Source organism: Sitophilus oryzae, unplaced genomic scaffold, assembly GCF_002938485.1.
Source record: "Sitophilus oryzae breed Bouriz unplaced genomic scaffold, Soryzae_2.0 scaffold_1420_pilon_pilon, whole genome shotgun sequence".
In the NCBI taxonomy this organism is placed as follows: domain Eukaryota; kingdom Metazoa; phylum Arthropoda; class Insecta; order Coleoptera; family Curculionidae; genus Sitophilus; species Sitophilus oryzae.
In genome coordinates this window covers 1,160,191-1,182,679 of record NW_022146083.1, presented here as the reverse complement: position 1 = coordinate 1,182,679, position 22,489 = coordinate 1,160,191, and the positions used below count along the sequence as shown (strand labels likewise).

The window sequence follows — 22,489 nt, the reverse complement described above, 5'->3', positions numbered from 1 at the left end:
TTTGATTTTTAAAGGCACCCTCGGTATATTGTTACTTTATTCGATAAAAAATGACACTCTGAATAGAATGACATATCATATGTCAACTTTTGACATTGTCGCTTAAAACAAAAATCCTATTTTAAATTTCAATCAGGGTGCCATGGTGTTGTTAAAAACACTAAGTTTTAATCAAGGAGCCTTGGAAAAAATAGTTTTGATCGTCTAATAGGTTTCTGTGTCTTGTCTAGGCCGGTTAAAAAGATGTACAAATCGTATTTTAATCATACATATGCTTCATCTTTTTTCAAATGGAACAAGGGTGACTCATTAGCATATTTGGAAAAAGCATTTTTTTATGAATATATTGATACCACACACTTGGTATTTCGAGTCAAATTGTCGTTATGAACCGCGTGTTACAATTACAATTAAACCATATGCGAAAATGTCAAAAAGTTGACATATGATATGTCATTCTATTCAGAGTGTCATTTTCTATCGAATAAAGTAGATATATACCGAGGGTGCCGTTTTAAAATTAAAAGTTATAGTCATTTCCGGTGAAAGAGGAAGTGACCAAAAACAATTGAATGCGTCAATCAATCCTAATTAATGTCATATACTAACATACTAAATCTTGTTTTTTTTATTTGAAAAAATAAAAAAATTATGGGGATGAGCCACTTTTGGGACGCACCCGGTATAATAAAGACAGTACCGAGTTAAATAAATGTAGTTTTCATTTTATCCACTTCCTATCACCTTCTTTGCTTTAATGGAACAGATTTATGTTTTCGCTAATTTACATAATAAAGACATCATCTAACCAGAAAAAAAAAAGGTACAACGATCATATTTTTTTCTCTCCTGTCGCTGATTTTATTATATATCTGTGGAATAGATCCTGTTTTGATTAATATTAGAGGTTGTAATGTTTGACTAAAATTAATAATTTATTATTAATTTCAAAAATTACACAATTTCGATTATAAAATTTCTTCTGTAACGTGTATTTTATTATTTTTATCCTTTTGGATTCTAAGACGTTTTTTTCTAAACTTTTTATTTATAAAAACCTGTCCTAAATCTTAATAAAATATAAAAAGTTTAAATACGATATATTTTTAATTTTAATTATAGCTTCATTAAAATAAAAAAATTACCCGGCTATGATACGGAGAGTTTAGGTGTACTTGAGAAACGAAAGACAGTGTTGTGTTTCTCGGCAGAGTCGTCAGGGAACGACCGTTACGACAGAGACAACCTATCTATCGCTCGTGTCGCACTCGTTATAACTTAAAACAATAACAAGACATTGTCTGACCGCATGTTCCAGCTATTTATGAATGAGATGCTCAGTCTATATTTTATTTTAAGTCTATGGTTCGTTCGGGCTAAAATGCTCAAGCCTGGACGCACCTTTAGGAACAATACTGTTTTTGTCCTCTATTGATATAATGCTGAAAATCTCACGAGTTACATGTCTCAGTCTACACATATTAAATTACATAGACGTAGGATGTAGAATATTCTGTTATGAAACGACTGATTGAATAGGAGGCATCGCGGATTTGAAAAACATGGAAATAACGACGTTATCGTGTAGTCGGGGTTGGAGATTTTATTTACTCCATTTACCACACCAGTATTTATTAACGAATAATCCAAGAATATTTTAAATGCATTATTTAATATTAGAACATTTAATAAGTTCATGGATAGCAACTTCGCAATTGCATAAAATAAAATAAAGTAAACATACTCTTAATATATATTTCCGATCAAGTATACAGAGGTGGAGATCTCTTAAAAGTAATAATATAAAATTCTGAAAAATCACTAACAAATATAACCAAAATAATGAGTTCAACAACTAGGATTTCCTACTAGGATTTATTACTACATGTTTAAGCTACGATAAAATAATTTCTTGTTTTCAAAACCAATCAACAAAATAAAAATGTCGTGAATAATTAATCATCAAATAGAAAACAAGAAACCATTTTTTTATTTCATCGAGTTTATAATGAATTAATGTCAAAGTTTGGATTGTATTTCACAGCCAGAGAAATAAGTAAATCTAGAGTAATTCAGAAATATATATGTATATGTTAACAACAACGTTAACATTAGGGATTCTCTATGATTACCTATTTCTCTGAAACTTCATATATATGACAACGAGAAAATAAAAATAGAATAACCAAACTGGTTAGCGAACTTAAACGTCTACATTTGGCTTACAAGCGTTTTAAACTTAAAAATACATACATAAATTAAAGAAAAGTCCGTAAAAAATGAAATAAACAAACAGTCTTTTATGAAAAAACTAAATCACAAACGCACTGTATATAAATGTCACGTAAAGGGTTCAATGGGCAGTCGAAAATTTCAATAAAAAAAAGTAATAAATAATTTGAAAGTCTAGTCCAAATCAAAGGGGCAAAATATATCCTACTAAAAAGGATTGTTAGTATTTGGGAATTATTATTATAATGGCAAGTTTTTTTTTGAAAAAAACATCTATATTATCTCTTTAAATTCACGATGTAACCTTAGATCATAATATAACCTACGTGGATAAATAAATTCGCTTCATTTTTGTTGAAAACATCAACGACACTTGATGGTCTACCGTCTTTGTCTTTGACACTGACTTGATCGATTGTTTTTCTTCCTTTTGTGCATATACTTCATTTTTTTTAAGAAAATATTTAAGATGAACGAGCGACAAAAATAAAAATTGTATGTGCACTACGTGCTATTAAATTGTTGAAAAAGTAATAAATTAAAAAAACATTGTAACAAATAGTTTTTTTACGTGTAGCATATAATTTTTTACACGTAAAAAATAGATTTTGCGTGTTACAAATAGATTTTTTACATGTAAAAAATAGTTTTTTGCGCGTTTTTTTTTACGTGGAAAAAATAGTTTTTTTGCGCGTAAACATAGTTTTTTACACATAATAGATAGTTTTTTACGTGTTAAAAATAGTTCTTTGCCTGTAACAAAAAGCTTTATACGCGTTAAAAATATTTTTTTACGCGTTAAAAATATTTTTACATGTAACAACTAGTTTTTTACACGTAAAAATAGATTTGGCGTGTAACAAATAGTTTTTTACATGTAAAAAATAGTTTTTGCGTGTAACAAATAGTCTTTTTACGTGTAGCAAATAGTTTTTTACACGTAAAAAATAGATTTTGCGTGTAACAAATAGTTTTTTACATGTAAAAAATAGTTTTTTGTGCGTTTTTTACGTGTAACAGTTTTTTACACGTAAAAAATAGTTTTTTTGCGCGTAACAAATACTTTTTACGAGTGAAACGTAGTTTTTTATACGTAATAGATAGTTTTTTGCGTGTTAAAAATAGTTCTTTGCCTGTAACAAAAAGTTTTATACGCATTAAAAATATTTTTTTACGCGTAAAAAATAGTTTTACATGTAACAAATAGTTTTTTACATGTAAAAAATAGTTTTTTGCGTGTAACAAATAGTCTTTTTACGTGTAGCAAATAGTTTTTTACACGTAAAAAATAGATTTTGCGTGTAACAAATAGTTTTTTACATGTAAAAAATAGATTTTCGGCGCGTTTTTTTACGTGTAGCAAATAGTTTTTACACGTAAAAAATAGTTTTTTTGCGCGTAACAAATATTTTTTACGCGTAAACATAGTTTTTTACACGTAATAGATAGTTTTTTGCGTGTTAAAAATAGTTCTTTGCCTGCAACAAAAAGTTTTATACGCATTAAAAATATTTTTTTACGCGTAAAAATAGTTTTATATGTAACAAATAGTTTTTTACATGTAAAAAATAGTTCTTTGCGTGTAACAAACAGTCTTTTTACGTGTAGCAAATAGTTTTTTACACGTAAAAAATAGATTTTGCGTGTAACAAATAGTTTTTTACATGTAAAAAATAGTTTTTTGCGCGTTTTTACGTGTAACAGTTTTTTACACGTAAAAAATAGTTTTTTTGCGCGTAACAAATACTTTTTACGAGTAACCGTAGTTTTTTACACGTAATAGATAGTTTTTTGCGTGTTAAAAATAGTTCTTTGCCTGTAACAAATAGTTTTATACGCGTAAAAGTAGTTTTTTACCTTGAACAAATAGTTTTAAGTTTTATACACGACGCGTCACTACATTTTGTCACGGCCTTGAATTTTTATTCCCAGCGCGCGTCCAAAAAATAAAAATTGTTCTAGAGATAGGTATATAGAAAAACGTATTGATGTACTCAGAGAAACAAAGTTTGTTTATAACAACCTAAAACATATACCGTGTCGGCAAGAAAGAGTCTTGTATCGTTATTTACATGTCTACAAGAGTAAATCGCTATGGCAGGCATGAAAGTTGGAGAGAGAAATAAGTGTTTATTACATAAGCGAGATGCTTTATTTCATACGTTTGGGCAAATATTTTTCTCTTTTTATCCATTACATTTATTGTATTGAACAGATTGACTGTACTCTTTGTACACACCAAAATCTTTGCCGACTATGTATAGTTGTATAGCTTTATCCACGAAATTTGTACAATCTAAGGACCCAGGAATTCTAAAAATTAATTTCACAGACATAAAAATCCTTTTAGGTTATTTTCCCAAAATTACTAAATAAGAACTCTGTAATACATTCGCCCCTTTTTAGAACATCACTATTCTCACGAATACTTTTAAACCTCGAATTAGTGTTCAGTGTTCTTCGTGCGCCGGTCCGTAGAATATCAGCTCGGGAATCTGTCCTCCTTGGACACCTGTTCCGTTCGTGCTCTCCGAGGAACACTGGAACTGGAACGTAACTTGTCCCACGGTGACCTCGCTCATTCCTTCCTGTCCGAAATAACTCAATTCACCTCCGTCCAGCACTGCTGAAGCCGTGTAGAAGGTTTCAGGTTCCACCTGTCAAATTAGTTAGGTTATTTTATGTATAGTAACTCAAAGACATCTAATTAAGGGGAGACACAACAAATATTTATAAAACACCAGTTGTTTTACAATCATACATGCTTTAACGCTTTTATATTAATTAAAAAGAAATGGGTGCATAAATATGACAACGCTGTTGAGTATCGTGTTCATTTCTGTCTCTCCAAAAAAATCCTATACGAGCCCTAACAACTATATGTTGGGACAAGGTCTTTTTTGCAATAAAAATAGTAATTTGTTAAAACGACTTAATTTATTTTGTTTATTATTCTAAATTCAAACATTACAATATGATCTAGACAATTTTACTATATTTTTATAACTTTACAAACAAATCACTTTTGATAGTAGCTTATTTTGCCAAAATCAAGCCAAGTTTGCTGACAACTATATATTGGGACAGCACAACAAGAAATTTGTTTAATACGGAGTTACATCACCTTTCGCCTTAACAACTGCCTGAACTCTAATGGCATTGTATTTACCAAAGATTGGCACATTTGAGGAGAAAAATTATCCCAAATTTCCTGCAGTTTTGTCCGCAAATCAAAAATTGTTCGTTGAGGGCGGTTTCTTAAATATTGCTTCATTTTATGCCACACAGTTTCTATAACATTGAGGTCCGGACTACTTGCAGGATAGGATAGAACTTTTATATTATTATGACCGAACCAATTTTTAGTTGAATTTGCTGAATGGCACGAAGCTCCATCTTGTTGAAAAATATAGTTTTCGTTTGGAAACAATTCTTGAGCACTAGGCAAAAGTGAGGTCTCAAGTATATGTTGATATTTTTGGGCGTTAACAGTGCCATCTATAAAATTTAATTTGCCCAAACCTCTTGCTGACATGCAACCCCAAACCATAATCCCCTTAGGAAATTTAACAACCCTCTTTAAGCAATCTTTATGATAGTTTTGCGTGTTAAAATAGTTCTGCGCCTGTAACAAATAGTTTTATACAACGTAAAAGTAGTTTTACCTTAAGGTAAATAGTTTTAAGTTTTATACGACGCGTCACTACATTTTGTCACGGCCTTGATTTTTATTCCCAGCGCGCGTCAAAAATAAAACGTTCTAGAGATAGGTATATAGAAAAACGTATTGATGTACTCAGAGAAACAAAGTTTGTTTATAACAACCTAAAACATATCCGTGTCGGCAAGAGAAAGAGTCTTGTATCGTTATTTACATGTCTACAAGTAAATCGCTATGGCAGGCATGAAAGTTGGAGAGAAGAGAAATAAGTGTTTATTACATAAGCGAGATGCTTTATTTCATACGTTTGGGCAAATATTTTTTCTCTTTTTATCCATTACATTTATTGTATTGAACCGATTGACTGTACTCTTTGTACACACCAAAATCTTTACCGACTAATATGGATTGTATGGCTTTATCCACGAAATTTAGCCTGAAATCCTAAGGACAGGAATTCTAAAATTAATTTCACAGACATAAAAATCAACTTTTAGGTTATTTTCCCCATTATAAATAAGAACTCTGTAATACATTCGTTCCTTTTTAGAACATCACTATTCTCACGAATACTTTAAACCTCGAATTAGTGTTCAGTGTTCTTCGTGCGCCGGTCCGTAGAATATCAGCTCGGGAATCTGTCCCTCCTTGGACACCTGTTCCGTTCGTGCTCTCGAGGAACACTGGAACTGGAACGTAACTTGTCCCACGGTGACCTCGCTCATTCCTTCCTGTCCGAAATAACTTCAATTCACCTCCGTCCAGCACTGCTGAAGCCGTAGAAGGCTTTCAGGTTCCACCTGTCAAATTAGTTAGGTTATTTTATGTATAGTAACTCAAAGACATCTAATTAAGGGGAGACACAACAAATATTTATAAAACACCAGTTGTTTTACAATCATACATGCTTTAACGCTTTTATATTAATTAAAAAGAAATGGGTGCATAAATATGACAACGCTGTTGAGTTTCGTGTTTATTTCTGTCTCTCCAAAAAAAGTCCTATATATTTATTTCTGTATTTTCGGTCTACAAGTGGAGTGTTTTTTTTTATTATCAACAATCGTAAAAAGATATTTATTTAAATAATTTAAGAATCTAAGAATTCTATATTTTTTAATGTGTTTATTTTTTTTGATGCCCTCTAACGGCCAAACGAAGCACTTGTATAGAGGTAAATTGTGTCCAATGAACTTATTTTGTTTCCAAAATTAAGTAGTAGTTCTATATCCAAGGAATGTTGGGACACTCTGTATCTTTACGTGGATAAGTAAAGAAATATTGGAAAATCCAAAGAGACATCTAACTAAAGATACAACACTCCTTTTGTTTACTATCGTACATACTTTAACACTTTTATATAAGTTAAAAAGAGATGAGTGCATAAATATGACAACTCTGTTAAGTGGCGTGTTTGTTTGTCAACAATCGTAAAAAATAATATTAATTTAAATTTTGGTTTGATTTTGATGTATAACTTTAAACCTAACTTAAAAACGATTTATTTTAGGTATAGGAACATGTATAATCAAAAAGTAATGAACTGAAAAACCTTTTCACTAGTGAAATAAAAAAGTGGGTTTCTATTTGAAAAAAAAAGATTTATGATAATTTTTTAATCGCTCAATTCCATGGCAGCTGTCCCAACAAGCATTTTTTGTTTTATAAGTGTGTTAGGAAACTTCCCAACACCATATTATACAACCTAAACGCATCTAGAATGGTTGTCGTGAGTTATTGGTAACCATTATATAACACTTATATGCCCTAAACGGTCCATTTTATAACTGTTCCTATGGTAACCCTTAACACTCAAAGTGTGCAACCAAAGTCCTGAAAACTTTCTCAACACCTTTATATATCCTATCGAGTTACCGCTATAAAACTGAAAAAGGGTATATAATGGTTATATAGTGGTGTTGAGAAGGTTCCCAGAGACTACCTCCATAGAAATATCGCGCATGCGCGTTTTTTGAAAATATACTTGTTTCTTTCTGACTAACTACTTTAATATTCTCTTTTTTTAACATAAAAAGTTGTCTTGCGCAGATAATCCAGACCAGAAACAAAAGAGATAAAATGACGCCATCCCTGTCATAGCCTACAAAAGCGTTTGCGTTATGCAAATGACTTTATAGAAATTACTGGCTTAATAAATTCTATTGTGCCTATCCAAAGTACTAAATACATATACGATATTAAATTTACTGTGTGAAAATCAATTTTACCTCCAAAAAACACATGCGCCCCCAAGCGGAATTATTTAATAGATCATCAATATTGGTAGATGTAGTTTGAATGAGGTTTGGATTATTCCTATTTTTTTTAAACTCTGAAGAACCTTTCTTTTGAACCTTTATTTTTTTATTATTTATTATAATACCGAATTGCTTTGTTTGCTAATATATTATTTGTTTTGATTATATTAAAAATTTGAGGTTATGTCATTAGGTTTGATATTCGGCAACTACAGGTTATATAAAGCATGCAACCATTTGAAAGGTGCAAAAAAAACGATTTAAGGGAACAATTATATAACTTGTAGTGTTATTGGTGACATAATGGTTCTTAACAACACCTTTAATTATATAGTGTATATCTTGCGTACCTTTCTAACACCTAATACCAGAAGTTGAAAAATAAAAAAAAATAAATTAAAACCAAAAACGGTTAATGTTAGATATAGTGTGGTTGATATCAAAATTCATAGAATTTTACAGAGAATTTAAGTATGTAATAAAAAATGGGGGTACCCATTTAGAATAAGAAAGTTGCTGTCAACTTCCGGTATTTCCGGAAGTGCCGCCATATTGAAAATATTTTTAATCGATAGATCTCGTTGTAATAAAATAATATGCAAAAAATCTCCGATCTAGATTCTAATGCACGCTCAGCCTGGGACACCCTGTATAGTAATTATTGCTCTACTATAGTAATATACATGAGAATTCAAAATGTGAAGTCCATAAAAATCCTATAGGTATAATATTTTCAGTAAAGTTTTTTTTTATAATAACCTACTTAAAACTTAAACTAGGGACACCACTGTTCCACCTTATTGCAAACTAAGCATTGATGAACCGATCTTAGAACCTTAAAAACCTTCCTTTGTAAAGAAAAACAGTAAAAATTACTTGAAAAACAAAAAGTTCACAACCGCGCAGCAACACTGCTAAACATAAGTTGAATGAATCTATCAAAAGTCAGTAAAAACAATAGAAAAACCATAGAGACCAAACGGTCTTCCTGAAGCAGCGTTGTCACAGTTACTTTCCTGATAAATTTTAATTTAATTTAATTAGAAAACTAAAAATAATCTCAAAGACATACTTTGTTTTTAATACAAGCCGTAGATCTAACGCAATCTGCAGAAATTTGGCATCATCGATTTTTGATGAAAACAATGTCTGATCGAGATAAAATGTAAATAGTCTGTCACAGAAGAGATATCTCTTACCTGAATGGGATTGTCGAAATAAACGTGAAACGTATTGCTTGATCCATCCGAGAAGAACTTTGTGTCGTTTTCCGCTAAAACGCGGCCTAGACGTTTCAGTTCGATTCTGACAGCATAGTCAGCGGCGCCGCCCGAGGATCCGTACAGCCCGAAACCCACCACGAAAATGCGGTGATCGACGGAGAACTGGATGCTGTCGCAGCGCCCCCTGTAACGCCACTGGTTCGAGCGGTAGGCGCACGACTGGAACCGATGGCAAACCTAAAGAGGAAGAAAAAATACTTAAATCCTCTAGCTTATAATATACAATGTGGGGCATCCGTAAGGAGGGAAACGAAATTCTCTGTTAGCGAGCAATTCATGGGCGTGCTATAAATATTTTAAATAACATTACTTGTACAGGGTGGCTCGAATTCGACGCCCATCATTGGGATTTCGGAAACCGTAAGAGATACAGGATCGGTTAAATGGAGGCAAAGTTGCGCAATTTGATGCTCAATAAAATGCCGTATTGCATTTTGAAAAATTCCGAATACTTCCGAATATATTCGAAAAAAAATTTTTTGGGAATTTTCAATTTCATCGGGAATTTTCAATTTTGTTTTCTATTGTTTCCTGGCTTTATTTGTTAAGATAACTTAAAATGAAAAACACATTTTCATGGCCACTTTTTGTGCTCTATAACTCTGTGTGATTAAATATTGACTCTGACGTTTCGGCTTCTGGCGACCGTCATCAACTTAATTTTTTTAAATACGGACCCGATTTTTTTTTCAATTTAATTAAATCCTTTCATCACTATTAAAACACTATACTAAGGGCTGGCAAAGGTTAGTCTTGGGTCGGAATTTCCGTATGTAAGAAGAGTACAATGCGTTTATAATGTACTGAACAAAGAGAGGACAGTAAACACGTTGCCAAACGTATGAAATAAACCGAGAAACTGTGCACATTGCTAAGAGACGTGGAAGGGTATACAACAGATGTGTCGCAGTTGACCGGTCGATATCAATCAATACCTCTGTCAGTACTTAAAGTTCTAGAGAAAGGTGTACGTCATGCTTTGTTTCACGATTTAATTACGTCTCGTGATACTTAATTTGTTTATTTATACTACGAGTCGTTGTAATTTTCCCTATAGCTTGATTTTTTTTAAAGTACAAGCTAAAAACACTTGCATTTTTGGTAAAAATAAGTGGAATTGAGTGGGTGTTCGATAGGGGTCGCGCTATTAGAACTCTGAATTGAAAAATCGATATCTCGAAATCTATTAGAAATAATAGATTGTAGTTTTTTCAAGAACTTTGTTAATATTTCTGCTGTATTTTCTTTGTAGACAGAATGTGAACATCTTTATCAATAAAAAATTACACGATTGCTGAAAATGGCTATGCTCTAAAAGTAAATGGATGGATTGTTTACAATTTTTGAATGGAAAAAACAACCTTATCTATTTTTTCTTATGTAAACATATTGTAAAATATCCGATCTTGAAAATAAAGAAAGGTTTCAATATCTAAACTGGTTCTTGAGTTATGACTTGTGATGTGTTAAAAAGTTGAGTTTTGAAATTATCGCGATTACAGACGTTTTCTCGTTATAAAAAATATGGACACCCCAACGATATCCTTATAATTCCATTTCAGATGCTCAGAAACATGTCTAATGATTTTATCTAGTTATCTCTTGAAAAATAGTCTTTTAAAAATAAGCGGTTTGCGATCGTGATTTTACTTTACTTGATAGGGAAAGGCGTACCGGCAACGCCGCAACAGCACACCGTCGCGTTTCTCTTACTCCGACTTAATAAGATCCCTATGCTGATTTACTTACACACATGTAAATGCCGACCAAAAGTACCAGCATGGTATATAGTCACTTTGATATTTGCCGACGTTTCGTACAGCAAATTCCATCACCAGAATGTTTTATGCAAAAAAAATAAAAATGCAATACGGCATTTTATTGAGCATCAAATTGCGCAACTTTGCCTCCATTTAACCAATCCTGTATATCTCTTACGGTTTCCGAAATCCCAATGATGAGCGTCGAATTCGAGCTACCCTGTACAAAAAGTCCGAATATATCAAATCAGTTTTATTTTTTTCAACGTTTTTCCACGTAAATGACACATAATCTTTATAAAAATTAAAAAATTAAGATGAAAAACAATAATAAAATCTAGTTTAGCTATAACGATTGCACTGATCTCCAAGCTCGGTCTACGTATATACGGGCGTACGCTCACTGCAGTATATACGGGCCACTGCCGGCTAAGATCACACCTGCAGATGATGGGTCTGGTGGAAGACGCCGAATGCCGACTCTGTATGGAAGACGATGAAACAATGAAGCACGTTATGTGTGCCTGCCCTGCTGGGAGCAGAACCAGGTTTGAGGGGTGTGGCAAAACCAAAGACATTATAAATATAGACCGAACATCTCATTCATAAATACTCGTTGGTAGTGTATCAAACATTCCAATGTGTCAAACAAGGACAGAAGAGGCAGAGAAGTCTAAAATTTCCGACCCCGGCAACTAGGCGCATTTGGATTGTTCTAATGGCCAGTGGCGTATCGTTTTTTGGAACGAATTTAATTAGTAAAGTAAAAGTAAAGTAATTAGTAAAATGTTTACTCCATATTAATATACTACATTAACACGTCAGATGAGTTTTGTTATAAGGTCTAATATAATAATATAATATCCCACATATACTTATGTTGAAACGTTAGTAGGTAGTTTTCGAAAATCGCTCCAACGTCGATTTTCAATTTAAACTTTCAGTTAATTCTATATAAACTTTCAGTTACTTTTGAATATTTACAGGGTGACTCAGGCTTCCGAAACAGTTCAATATTAGGTTTGGTGGTTGGTGACTTTCAATTTTTTTTTTCAGAATATGGAGGCAATGGTAAAGCACATTTTAGACATTTTTGTAAACATAGGGGGCCGGAATATATTTTCAAACTAAAGTTGTAGATTTGCCATTAAATTTCCATTCCAGAAATACCTAGGGTTGCCACCTGTCCTTTTTTGAAATGGAAAAACTTGTCCTTTTGACTTTTTTTTACTTAAAAAGTCATTTTTATTTACGTATTTTCCCTGAGAAAATTACCTACAGCAAACAGAAATATTATTTTCGTCCAAATTTAATTAGAGATGTTATAAAACTTATAAACACATTTTTCTTGTTTAGAATAGGCAACATTATTTAGAACTTCCCGTTTAATCTCAAATGATAATTTAGGTTTTAGTTTTACCTTTTTTGATCTTAAAAAGAACTTTTTGAAATTAGTAATTAGTAACGATTTAGTTAGTTCGCTCCCTGTAAAGTACTATGTAATAGTTGTTTAATCTTGTATTATTAATAACTTCCTATACCTAAAATCAATATTTAATGAGAAAATTGTGTTTTTTTGAAAATATAAGACAAGATTTGACTTTTGGTCTTCTTCTTGTATTATGATGGCTCTGATACGAGGCAATTACCTTTTAGTCTCTCAATAGAAGGCATTTATCATTAAAAGTATCAAATCTGTGTGCTACAGTATGGGATTTCTGTTGCATAATAATGAATATTACGTTTATTTACAAATCCATTACTTTTAAAGGTAGCTTCATCAGACAATCAAATTTTAATTAAATGTCCCAATCTTCATGAACTGTATTAAGCATATGTATTGCGGTTTGAATCACCCCGAGAATCACCTTGTATGTTGACAAAAATATTTTGAAAATGTGCGTTACAATGGCCATCTTATGTAAAAAATTGAAATAAAAATTACAAACCTAAAACGTAATAGGTAAACAGCTTTTTTGGAGGCCTGGGTCACTCTGTATATAAGTATGTATAAAACTAGTAGCCTAAGAATTATTTACAGTTCGTCCCATTCTAAATAAAAGGTAAACACACCGTACAAATAACTCTAGGAAGAGGTATTTGTACGGTGGTAAAAAATTGTTTAAACGAGGCCGAAGGGGCAGATATAATAATGCAATAAAATGTAAAAAAGGGCGGGTAAACACCTTTGTTTATTTGTTGAGCAAAATTCCTTTAGAATATCGTATATAATGACCAAAATATGACGCAATTTTAAGAAAAAAAATGTCGCTTTCTGGCTTATAATAAAGTTTCAAATGCAACGTTTATATTCAAATTTGTTATGATCTAAAACAGTTAAGTAGTAATTGAGACGAATTGGTTACTACGTTCTTGTTTTAATAGCTCAAAATTCAACAAATATAATTAGAAATTATTTTAATTGTGAGAGGCTCCCTTGTGAGACGCCTATGTACGGCGATTACGGCGCGGCGGAAACAATACCTACCTGTGAAAAGACAAATTCGGGTAATTTGAGCTTATTTTTCCACACATTTGACACTGTCGTACCATATTGAAAATTCGCAGATTCAAAAGTACGTTAAACAAAAGCAAAACCTACTGAAAAACACTGAAAAGTTCACTTCGGACTTGATTCCGACTTCAAACACACCGTAAGCTAAACGTAGTACGCTATAACGAACCAAGGGCCGTCGCGAGAGGTGGTGGGACGGACGGCTCATTTCATTCTGGAAGACTAGCAGCGACGTTGCCAATAGTTCTAGACGTTTCAGCACATTAAACAGTAAACATGTCCTTTAATAGTAACGTATATATCCTCTGGTTAATAACATACTATTACGCATGCTTCTTTAAAAATAAACTATTAATTTAATTAAGAAATTGAGATTTATTGATATCCGGTGAAGGTTTTAAAGTCACCTTTTCTGCAAATCAAACTAAGTAGATAGGCGCAAATTTGAGACGTGGCAATGTCGCCTTCTCTATCTCAGTTGGTTTTTACAGTACGTAGTCAACCTCCGATTGTTTGATCGGGTTAAAATGCACAATGTGATATCTGTTCTTCCTAAATCTATGGGCAAAACCATGCTAGACCTATCAGACCTAGGAGGCATATCAGCCTCGGACATAACAGCCTATCTTAAAAGGTTGGGTCTTGAGGGTGAACTTTAATACTCTTTTTCCTTTAAAGGGTTTGTAGAACTGAGCCACAACAGGATCTCGCGGCTGCTGTGGAGGGTCCCATCTGGGACTCACACTTAGTAAATACAGAATACATCTCATAAAATGTCTTACTAATTATGAAGTTGGTATAAATGTTAAATAAAATTGCAAGGTGAAAGTCGTGCTTACCTGACTTTTCAAGCCCGCTCTGGGCTTGATAGGGTACTGTAGACTGGGCTTGTTATTGGCGGTGAAGTGAAAAAAAATATCGATGGTTTCTTGTTGGGTTAGGATCCCTTTTTGGGCGGCTCCGTTTGCGAATTCTTCCAGCGTCATGGTCGGTATACGGATGAGGTACAGGGCGTTGCCTAGAACCGCCCGTTTATTTTGAGGGGTAGCTTCTAGCTCTCTGAAAATAATTAGTATTTTATTCTATTCAGGTAGCTGCATATTGAGTTATATAAACTTTGTAAAAAAAAGCTGTGCGATAAGTTATTACTCTATATTTTGTTTCTATGAGTACATAGCATGTATTTTTCTACTTATTGCTTTCCAGAACAAGGTGAACCTATTCTTCTCTCTGTGCCGTGTCTTTTTTAAAAAGTTTTTAGTTACAAAAGTACCGAGATACGAGGGAACCAAAAAATGCATCAGTTTAAAATTCGCCCTGTATTTTAGGAAATATGTGTACTAGGACAAAGTTGTGTGTAGCTTTAGTTTTATAAAAAAATAGCACAGTGTGAAAACCGCATCATTGTACCTCTACTAGTGATGTGTCGGTATTTGAGTAACGCGATTTTGGAGCGGTATTTTTTTGTAACGTCGTGTCGCGCTCCACAACGAATCAGAAACCTGTTACTGAAGAACGACGATCATAATGACGACAAAATTATTTATAATTTGCAAATAAATTATTTATAATCGCACTTGAAGTTAGCTCGAACCGTAATAACCGCATAGCGACGTGTTTAGCTCCAGCCGTCGCGATTTCGTCGGTCGCCAACAGTAGTATCTGGAACTGGTATGTCCGTAGCGCCGCGCGATCTCGATCGGGACGTGTTCGCTCCAGCCGTCGCGCTCCTAGAGTTGTAGTTCCCTGTCGCGAACAGAAGTAACTGCTGTAACTGGGCATCGACGCTCGACCTCGGCGGCGACCTACTTGGCTCCAGCCGTCGCGCTCCTAGAGTTTTAGTTCTCTGCCGCGAACAGAAGTAACTGCTGTAACTGATTATCGACACTCGACCTCGGCGGCCACGTACTTCGTTCCAGCAGTCGCTGGAGCGCTTCTAGAGTTTCGGTTTTACCTGTCGCGATTTGGTCGGTTACTATTGGTGTTGGTGCTCCTGTCGCTACGTTACTTTCGAAATAGCGATTTTTGGTATGTACTAGGCATGGTATAAAATAGTGTTGTTTGAAAGATGAAACGCAAAAGCAAATAAAATAAAATAAAAATATTTTATTTGCTTCTATACATTTATATAAGTTTTATTGTTTATATCTATTTTTAAGGTTAAGCTAGACCAATAAATAATTTTTTTGACAGTGGTTTGGACAGGTGGATACATATAAATATGAGCCGTTCATTTGATTTAAACAAAAAATGGATAAAGAAAAAAAAATAACAAGAAATGTCATCGTTTTTCTAAAAATGAGATAGATTGGCTATACACATTTATAAACTCGATATTTGGAAAATGAGTGGCGGATAAAAGTTACATTAATCTACAAATATAGATAAGTTAGATATATTTTTTTTTTGCGAGGACCGCAACACTTTCGAAGTCGGAACCTCTGTTACAAAATCGCGGTATTTTTCCGGAACGGTCGCTATTGTAATGCGACTCACGTGGAACCGGTATTCCCATCACTAACCTCTACACATAAACATGGGACACCCTGTACAGTACTAGAATTGTTTATTATAACTGTCTTACCTTCTTCCACACTCTGCTGCGGCCCAATTTAACGCAGCTTCCAGCAAATTCATCTCTTTACAGTTCAGCGTTTCCCTGCCTAGTACTGACTCCAAAGTCGACATGTCAATGTCAACAAAACCTTCAGATTTTAGTGCCATTTCAGCCTTAAATAAAAACAAAAAGTCACCAGTTAATTCCTCACATTAAAATATTTTTTTTTTAATATATTTTGATTAGTATTTTTTATCATTTTAGTTATTTTTTTGGTTTATTAGTTACGTTTGAAAGATTTTTATTATATTCTATCATACTTGGGATTAAAGTCTGACCAACGAGTTTTAAAGAACCTTTTGACAGACGACATGACCAAAAAAATTACAGAAAATTCAATTTACCTATGTACTAAAATGACAGATACAAATATCACTGTCAATGTATCCTCTCTCATTGGACAGACTTTTAGTAAAGGTTAGGTTAAAGGGTGTTAGAAAAAAGACAGTAATGTATACAATCAATTATATTAGCAGACTTTTATATATTATAACAAATTAAAAAAGAAAGGAACATCGTTTTTTATTTTTGTTTTCAAAATAATATCATTTAAATATTCTAGTTTCTATACCTATATCAAAAAGAAATATTACAGGCTTTTTCTGACTAGATTAACATTTTTTTTTAAATAAATACACATCAACATACATACACTTCAAAAACTAGTATTGCCTTTCTTATTTTTCTTTAATAATGTTTATATAATATGCAACAAAAATATTATTGGAATGTTTGTTTTATACTAATTTTATTATTCCTTTTTTGATGTTTTCTTTATAATACTTCTAATGAATTATTTTACACCAGCCATTGTTCTTACTACATAATAAAATACTAATAACGTATTGTTCAGGATAATAAGACACTTCTTCAAAACAATTATGTCTGTTTTCCTATATACAATGTTTTTTTTTAATACAAGCACTTATTTTTAGAGGTTATACTAAGGGCTGGAAAAGGTTAGTCTTGGGTCGAGATTTCCGTATGTAAGAAGACTACAATGCGTTTATAATGTACTGAACAAAGAGAGGACAGTAAACACGTTGCCAAACGTATGAAATAAACCGAGAAACTGTGCACATCGCTAAGAGACGTGGAAGGGGATATAGCAGATTTGTCGCAGTTGACCGGTCGACCCAATCAATACCTCTGTCAGTACTTAAAGTTCTAGGGAAAGGTGTACGTCATGCGTTCAGCTTCACGATTTAATTACGTTTCGTAATACTTAATTTGTTTATTTATTAACGAATCGAAAATAAGTGGAATTGAGTGGGTGTTCGATAGTGGTCCCGCTATTAGAACTCTGAATTCAAAAATCGATATCTCGAAATCTATTAGAAATAATAAATTGTAGTTTTGTCAAGAACTTTGTTAATATATTTCTGCTGTATTTTCTTTGTAGACAGTACGTGAAAATCTTTATCAATAAAAAAATTACACGATTGCTAAAAATTGTTATCCTCTAAAAGTAAATGGATAGATTGTTTCCAATTTTTGAATGGAAAAAACAACCTTATCGAATTTTTCTTATGTAAACTTATTGTAAAATATCCGATCTTGAAAATAAAAAAAAGTTTCATATATATAAAGTGGTTCTTGAGTTATTAAGCCTGTTATGTGTTAAAAAGTTGAGTTTTAAATTATCGCGATTACTGACGTTTTCTCGTTATAAAAAAAATGACACCCTAACAATATCCTTATAATTCCATTTCAGATGCTCGGAAACATGTCTAATGATTTTATCTAGTTATCTCTTGAAAAAAAAGTCTTTTAAAAATAAGCGGTTTGCGATCGTGATTTTACTTTACTTGATAGGGAAAGGCGTACCGGCAACGCCGCGACAATACACCGTCGCATTTCTCTCACTCCGACTTAATAAGATCCCTATGCGATTTACTTCCACACATGTAAATGCCGACCCAAAAGTAACAGTTGCCAGCACGGTATATAAATTTGTAGTATTTGTTGAACACTTTCAGTTGAACAAGTGATATTATTTGTAATATAGAGAAAAATTATTCCATAGAGCACTGTCACAGAAAATATAGATTATATTCTATTAAATATAAAATCGCATATTTTAAAGTAGGTATGTAGTTTAAAAATGCGGTAATATAAAATTTTAAGGTTGATTTGTCAAAACAATGTAGACATTCTGACTAAAGCAAATTTATTGTTATTGTTTAAATAAAATTATAATTAATTATAATGGCGCGTAATTTTAAGGAAAGTACAAAGCAATCCAAAACGATTGAAAATAGTTGACTATGATGATTTTGCTCATTTGGTTGGCAATATATTTGAGAAACTCGAATGTGTATTTATCAGCTGTTAATCCTAAAAACCTCTAAAACAGTATTGCCAATTATTGTTTCAACCATTGTGGATTGCACTGTAGCATTTCAACCAATATTAAAAGCAAACATAACCTTCAAAATCTGTGAGGCTCAAGCTTCATTAAAAACCTCAAAATTAGTGGTTTCAATTACCGTAGATATGTGTTCCTCTAATTTCAATACAAGCATGGAGAACATCAAAATTATTATAATTTTAATTAGTAGAAACAGTTAAAAAGTTCTAACTTTTTCCACTAATTTTGAATTATAATTGAAAACGCCATTGCGCATGTGCGTGTATTGTCATTTTGGCCTTTCATTATCATCTCTGAAGAGAAATAGTGGTTTAAAATAAAAAGTTCGCAATCAACTTTCAGTGACGATGGCGACAGCGCTGCCAGATTGTGATGGATTTATGAGATGAATCTTAATTTGAAAGTGACAAACAATATATTTATTATATTGTCAAGGTGTATGTGGCGCTAAACTGTATTGCTGGTTGCCTACATTGCCGCAACGTGTCAAGAAACATGGCGCATTCACCAAAAAGTAAAAGACATTTTTAGGCGCCATCTCTTAATCAAGTCGACAAGTAAGCGAAACAGACAATAGAATTTATTGGTCAAGATAGCGGAACAGTATCGAAAATTACAGAAGGTTCGAGAAACAGTCAGTAGGAGTATATAAAGGCCCGCGCTTGGCAGTTGGACCAGTTTGAAGTTTGATAATACCGAGCTTTAAATTGAGAATTAATTGGCGAAGGTGCCAGAACCGTTAGAGTAATAGTAGTTGCATAAATCGTGTTGTAAATAGTATAAGTTGTGTGTACAGAGTGAGAAAAATAAATTCGTTAAGTATTTTATCGCGAGTTTAAATTAGTGGACCCACGGAATCCGTAACAATATCATTATTTAAAGATTTTTACGTTTTATTTTTAATAACTAATAGTTTAGTAATTACTTGATTTATTTCTTTTGTAGCTTATTTTACTTTATTATTATTAAGATTATTCTAAGCGTTATTATGGCGTTATCAGGGAAGCTACAAGCTCCTTACCTCGACTGTTTAAATGCTTCGGCAAATTTCAAGAAATGCAATACAAAAACTGGAAAATTTAGTTCTTAAAAGAATTGTTTGTGCTTAAAAGTACAATTTAACAAAAAAAAAGACTATGAAACACAAAGATTCAACAACAACACGATATTATACAAAATAATGACTGACACTAGGATAACTGGCAAATAATAAACGACAACCTTGCTGAAATCGGCGCAATGTGACCAACATGGCGATAATAAAATTCGGTTTAAACTAATTTTTGCAGCTCTAATCTAAATAAAATATCTGTTACAATCATTTGCTCTATAAAGTAAAATAAAGAGCTGCTCGGTACCTATCTTAAATTATACAACAAATTTAAACATTTTTGCCAAAATTTCATTTAGTTTGGTTTTTGGTTTATAGATTTTATTGTCAATGTAGATATGATTGATGACGTGCATCGGATAATGTTTTGCGATTACTATAATATTAAATTGATTTTTTTAACATTGTAAATGATCGCAAATTCGTTTTCATAATTTGTTTCAACATAATTGAATTCATTAATTATTCATTTTACTAATTTTGAGGTTTTCAATGAAGCTAAATTGAAACAAAAACACATCACATCTATTTTAATCGCGCTCTTCATACAACATAACCTTCAAAACATACAAAAAAACACTAGCTAGTTAGGAAAGCGTTGACTGCAAACAGGCACTAAAACTGAAATGTCTTTTTTTGCTTTCATCCTCAACCTTACCATCCATTTCTTTTGTTTTATCGCCACCAAAATCAGAGCCCCTCGTCAGATCCAAACAACTTAAGCTATGTCTTACCTGGGCATCGATCACTTCCCAGCAACGCTGCATCAGTTCCGGCTCCTCGAAGAGCCTGGACTGACTCAGCAACAGACAGGCGTTCTTGGCCGTGAGGCTGGTTTCGAGATAGTTTACGCAGGCGCGAGCTAAGTGAGGGACTATGTACTTTTTGGCGACGTACAGCGTTGCCAGAACGGTGTCGGCTTCCAGGTGGATTTCGTCGCAGTAGAGGTATCTGGAATTAAGTTTAAAGGATGATACAGGGTGGTCCAGAAAGAGATACAAAGGAAGTGAAACGTCGATATTATCTTATAATTAAAAGAAAATATGTAAAAGTAATTTATTATTTGTAATAAACAGTAATTTTATTATTTGCATTTCTGATATAATAAAATTAAAATAAACAAATAGTTTACAGGACGTATTGGAAATAAAAATGCGAAATTTATGGCGAATGATCTTTCAAAATGTTTACTTGATTTTTATTGAACTCAAAAACAAATACACACTAGTTTTTTTTATTCTAAACTGTGAATAAAAAAAAGAATAAAACCAATTTTTACTTAATTAAAGGCTATAGCCTCCTCTACTGTTCATTACAGTCCTACATCGTCTCCATGCTCCTAATCAGGTTGTCGATCTCTTCCTGAGGTACAGCCTACCACGCTGCATTCACGGCCTGAACCAGATTCCTACGAGTTTCACGAGGCATACCCATTCTCAAAATTATTTTTAAAATTCTTCTTTGGACCGCGTCCCATACGTGCTCGATTGGGTTGAGGTCAGGAGATGGTGCCGGCCAGGGTAAGATGTTTAACTGATGAGCAATGATAAACTCACTAACCACTCTGGCTGTATGAAACCGTGCATTGTCGCATGCATGAGAATTAAGTTTCTCTCAAAATCAGTGGCATATGGTAACACGACACAGGCCCTCAAGATAAATACCGATAATGTGATTCCTGTTGAGAAAAACCTTTCAAGGAAAACGAGATCGTTTTTTCGGCCTAACTGGACTGCTCCCCAGACCATAACTGTTCCACCTTGATAAGGGTCATCATCATCATCATCAGCCAGCCCTTTGCGTCCACTGCTGGACATAGCCCTCCCCCATTTGCGCCCACTGTTGCCTATTTTGTGCGCTCTGGATCCAGTTATTGGTGATCCTTTTTATGTCGTCAGTCCATTGTGTTGGTGGTCTTCCCTGGTTTCTTTTGTCAGCTCTCGGTCTCCATTCGAGCAGTGTTTTGGTCCACCTACCATCGGTCACTCGAGCCACATGTCCAGCCCACTTTCACTTGAGTGTAGCGATTCGTGACACAACGTCGATGACGCCTGTTCTCGCACGTATATCCTCGTTGCTTATATGATCCCGCAAAGACACTCCAAGCATTGATCTTTCCATTCGTCGCTGTGCCACTCTGAGCCTCTTAGCAGACGCGATGGTCAGTGTCAAGGTCTCAGCTCCATACGTCATAACCGGTAGTACACATTGGTCTTGAAAACCTTCGTTTTAGGCCGATTGGCTGGTCGAACCTTAAACAAGGTCCTTGATAAGGTTGCACTTCCTGAACATGATGCAACCGATTAAGATTTCCTGGTTCTCTTCATACCCTAAAGCCTTCTCGAATACGGATGAATTCCAAAGCGTGACTCATATCCGTGAAGAGAACATTGCCCATTGTTCATTCGAGCACTGAACATGATCTTGAGCCACAAATATCGTACCTCTCGATTTCCTCTCGTTATGGGTTGAGCTCTCCAGGGGCGTCTGTTTCTTAATTTGACCTCTCTTAATCTAATGCGAACAGTGTCAGGACTAACTGTTACATTATGTGTTTTCCTGGAGAATTAAACTAGCTCTGGTGCTGTAAGAGTCGGTCGGCTTCGAGCATTTAATTGTAAAAAATGATCTTGCTGAGGGGTAGTAATGCGATGTCGCCCTGTGTGCCTTTCAGCAACATC

At 33.5% G+C, this 22,489-nt stretch overlaps 1 protein-coding gene across 6 annotated transcripts in view; it reads right to left on the bottom strand.

The window, feature by feature from the left end:
• Window positions 1-3,920: 3,920 nt before the first annotated feature.
• Window positions 3,921-22,489, bottom strand: part of LOC115876176 (BTB/POZ domain-containing protein 6-like) — a 35,562-nt gene continuing 16,993 nt past the window's right edge. For all 6 annotated transcript variants that reach the window (XM_030891865.1, XM_030891866.1, XM_030891867.1 and 3 more), the window contains 5 exons: window positions 20,543-20,759; window positions 16,294-16,439; window positions 14,549-14,768; window positions 9,351-9,611; window positions 3,921-4,889 (listed from right to left, as the gene is read on the bottom strand). In XM_030891865.1, coding sequence (XP_030747725.1) covers window positions 4,683-4,889; window positions 9,351-9,611; window positions 14,549-14,768; window positions 16,294-16,439; window positions 20,543-20,759 — 1,051 coding nt within the window. In that variant the 3' untranslated portion in view covers window positions 3,921-4,682. The remainder of the gene's footprint in view (window positions 4,890-9,350; window positions 9,612-14,548; window positions 14,769-16,293; window positions 16,440-20,542; window positions 20,760-22,489) is intronic.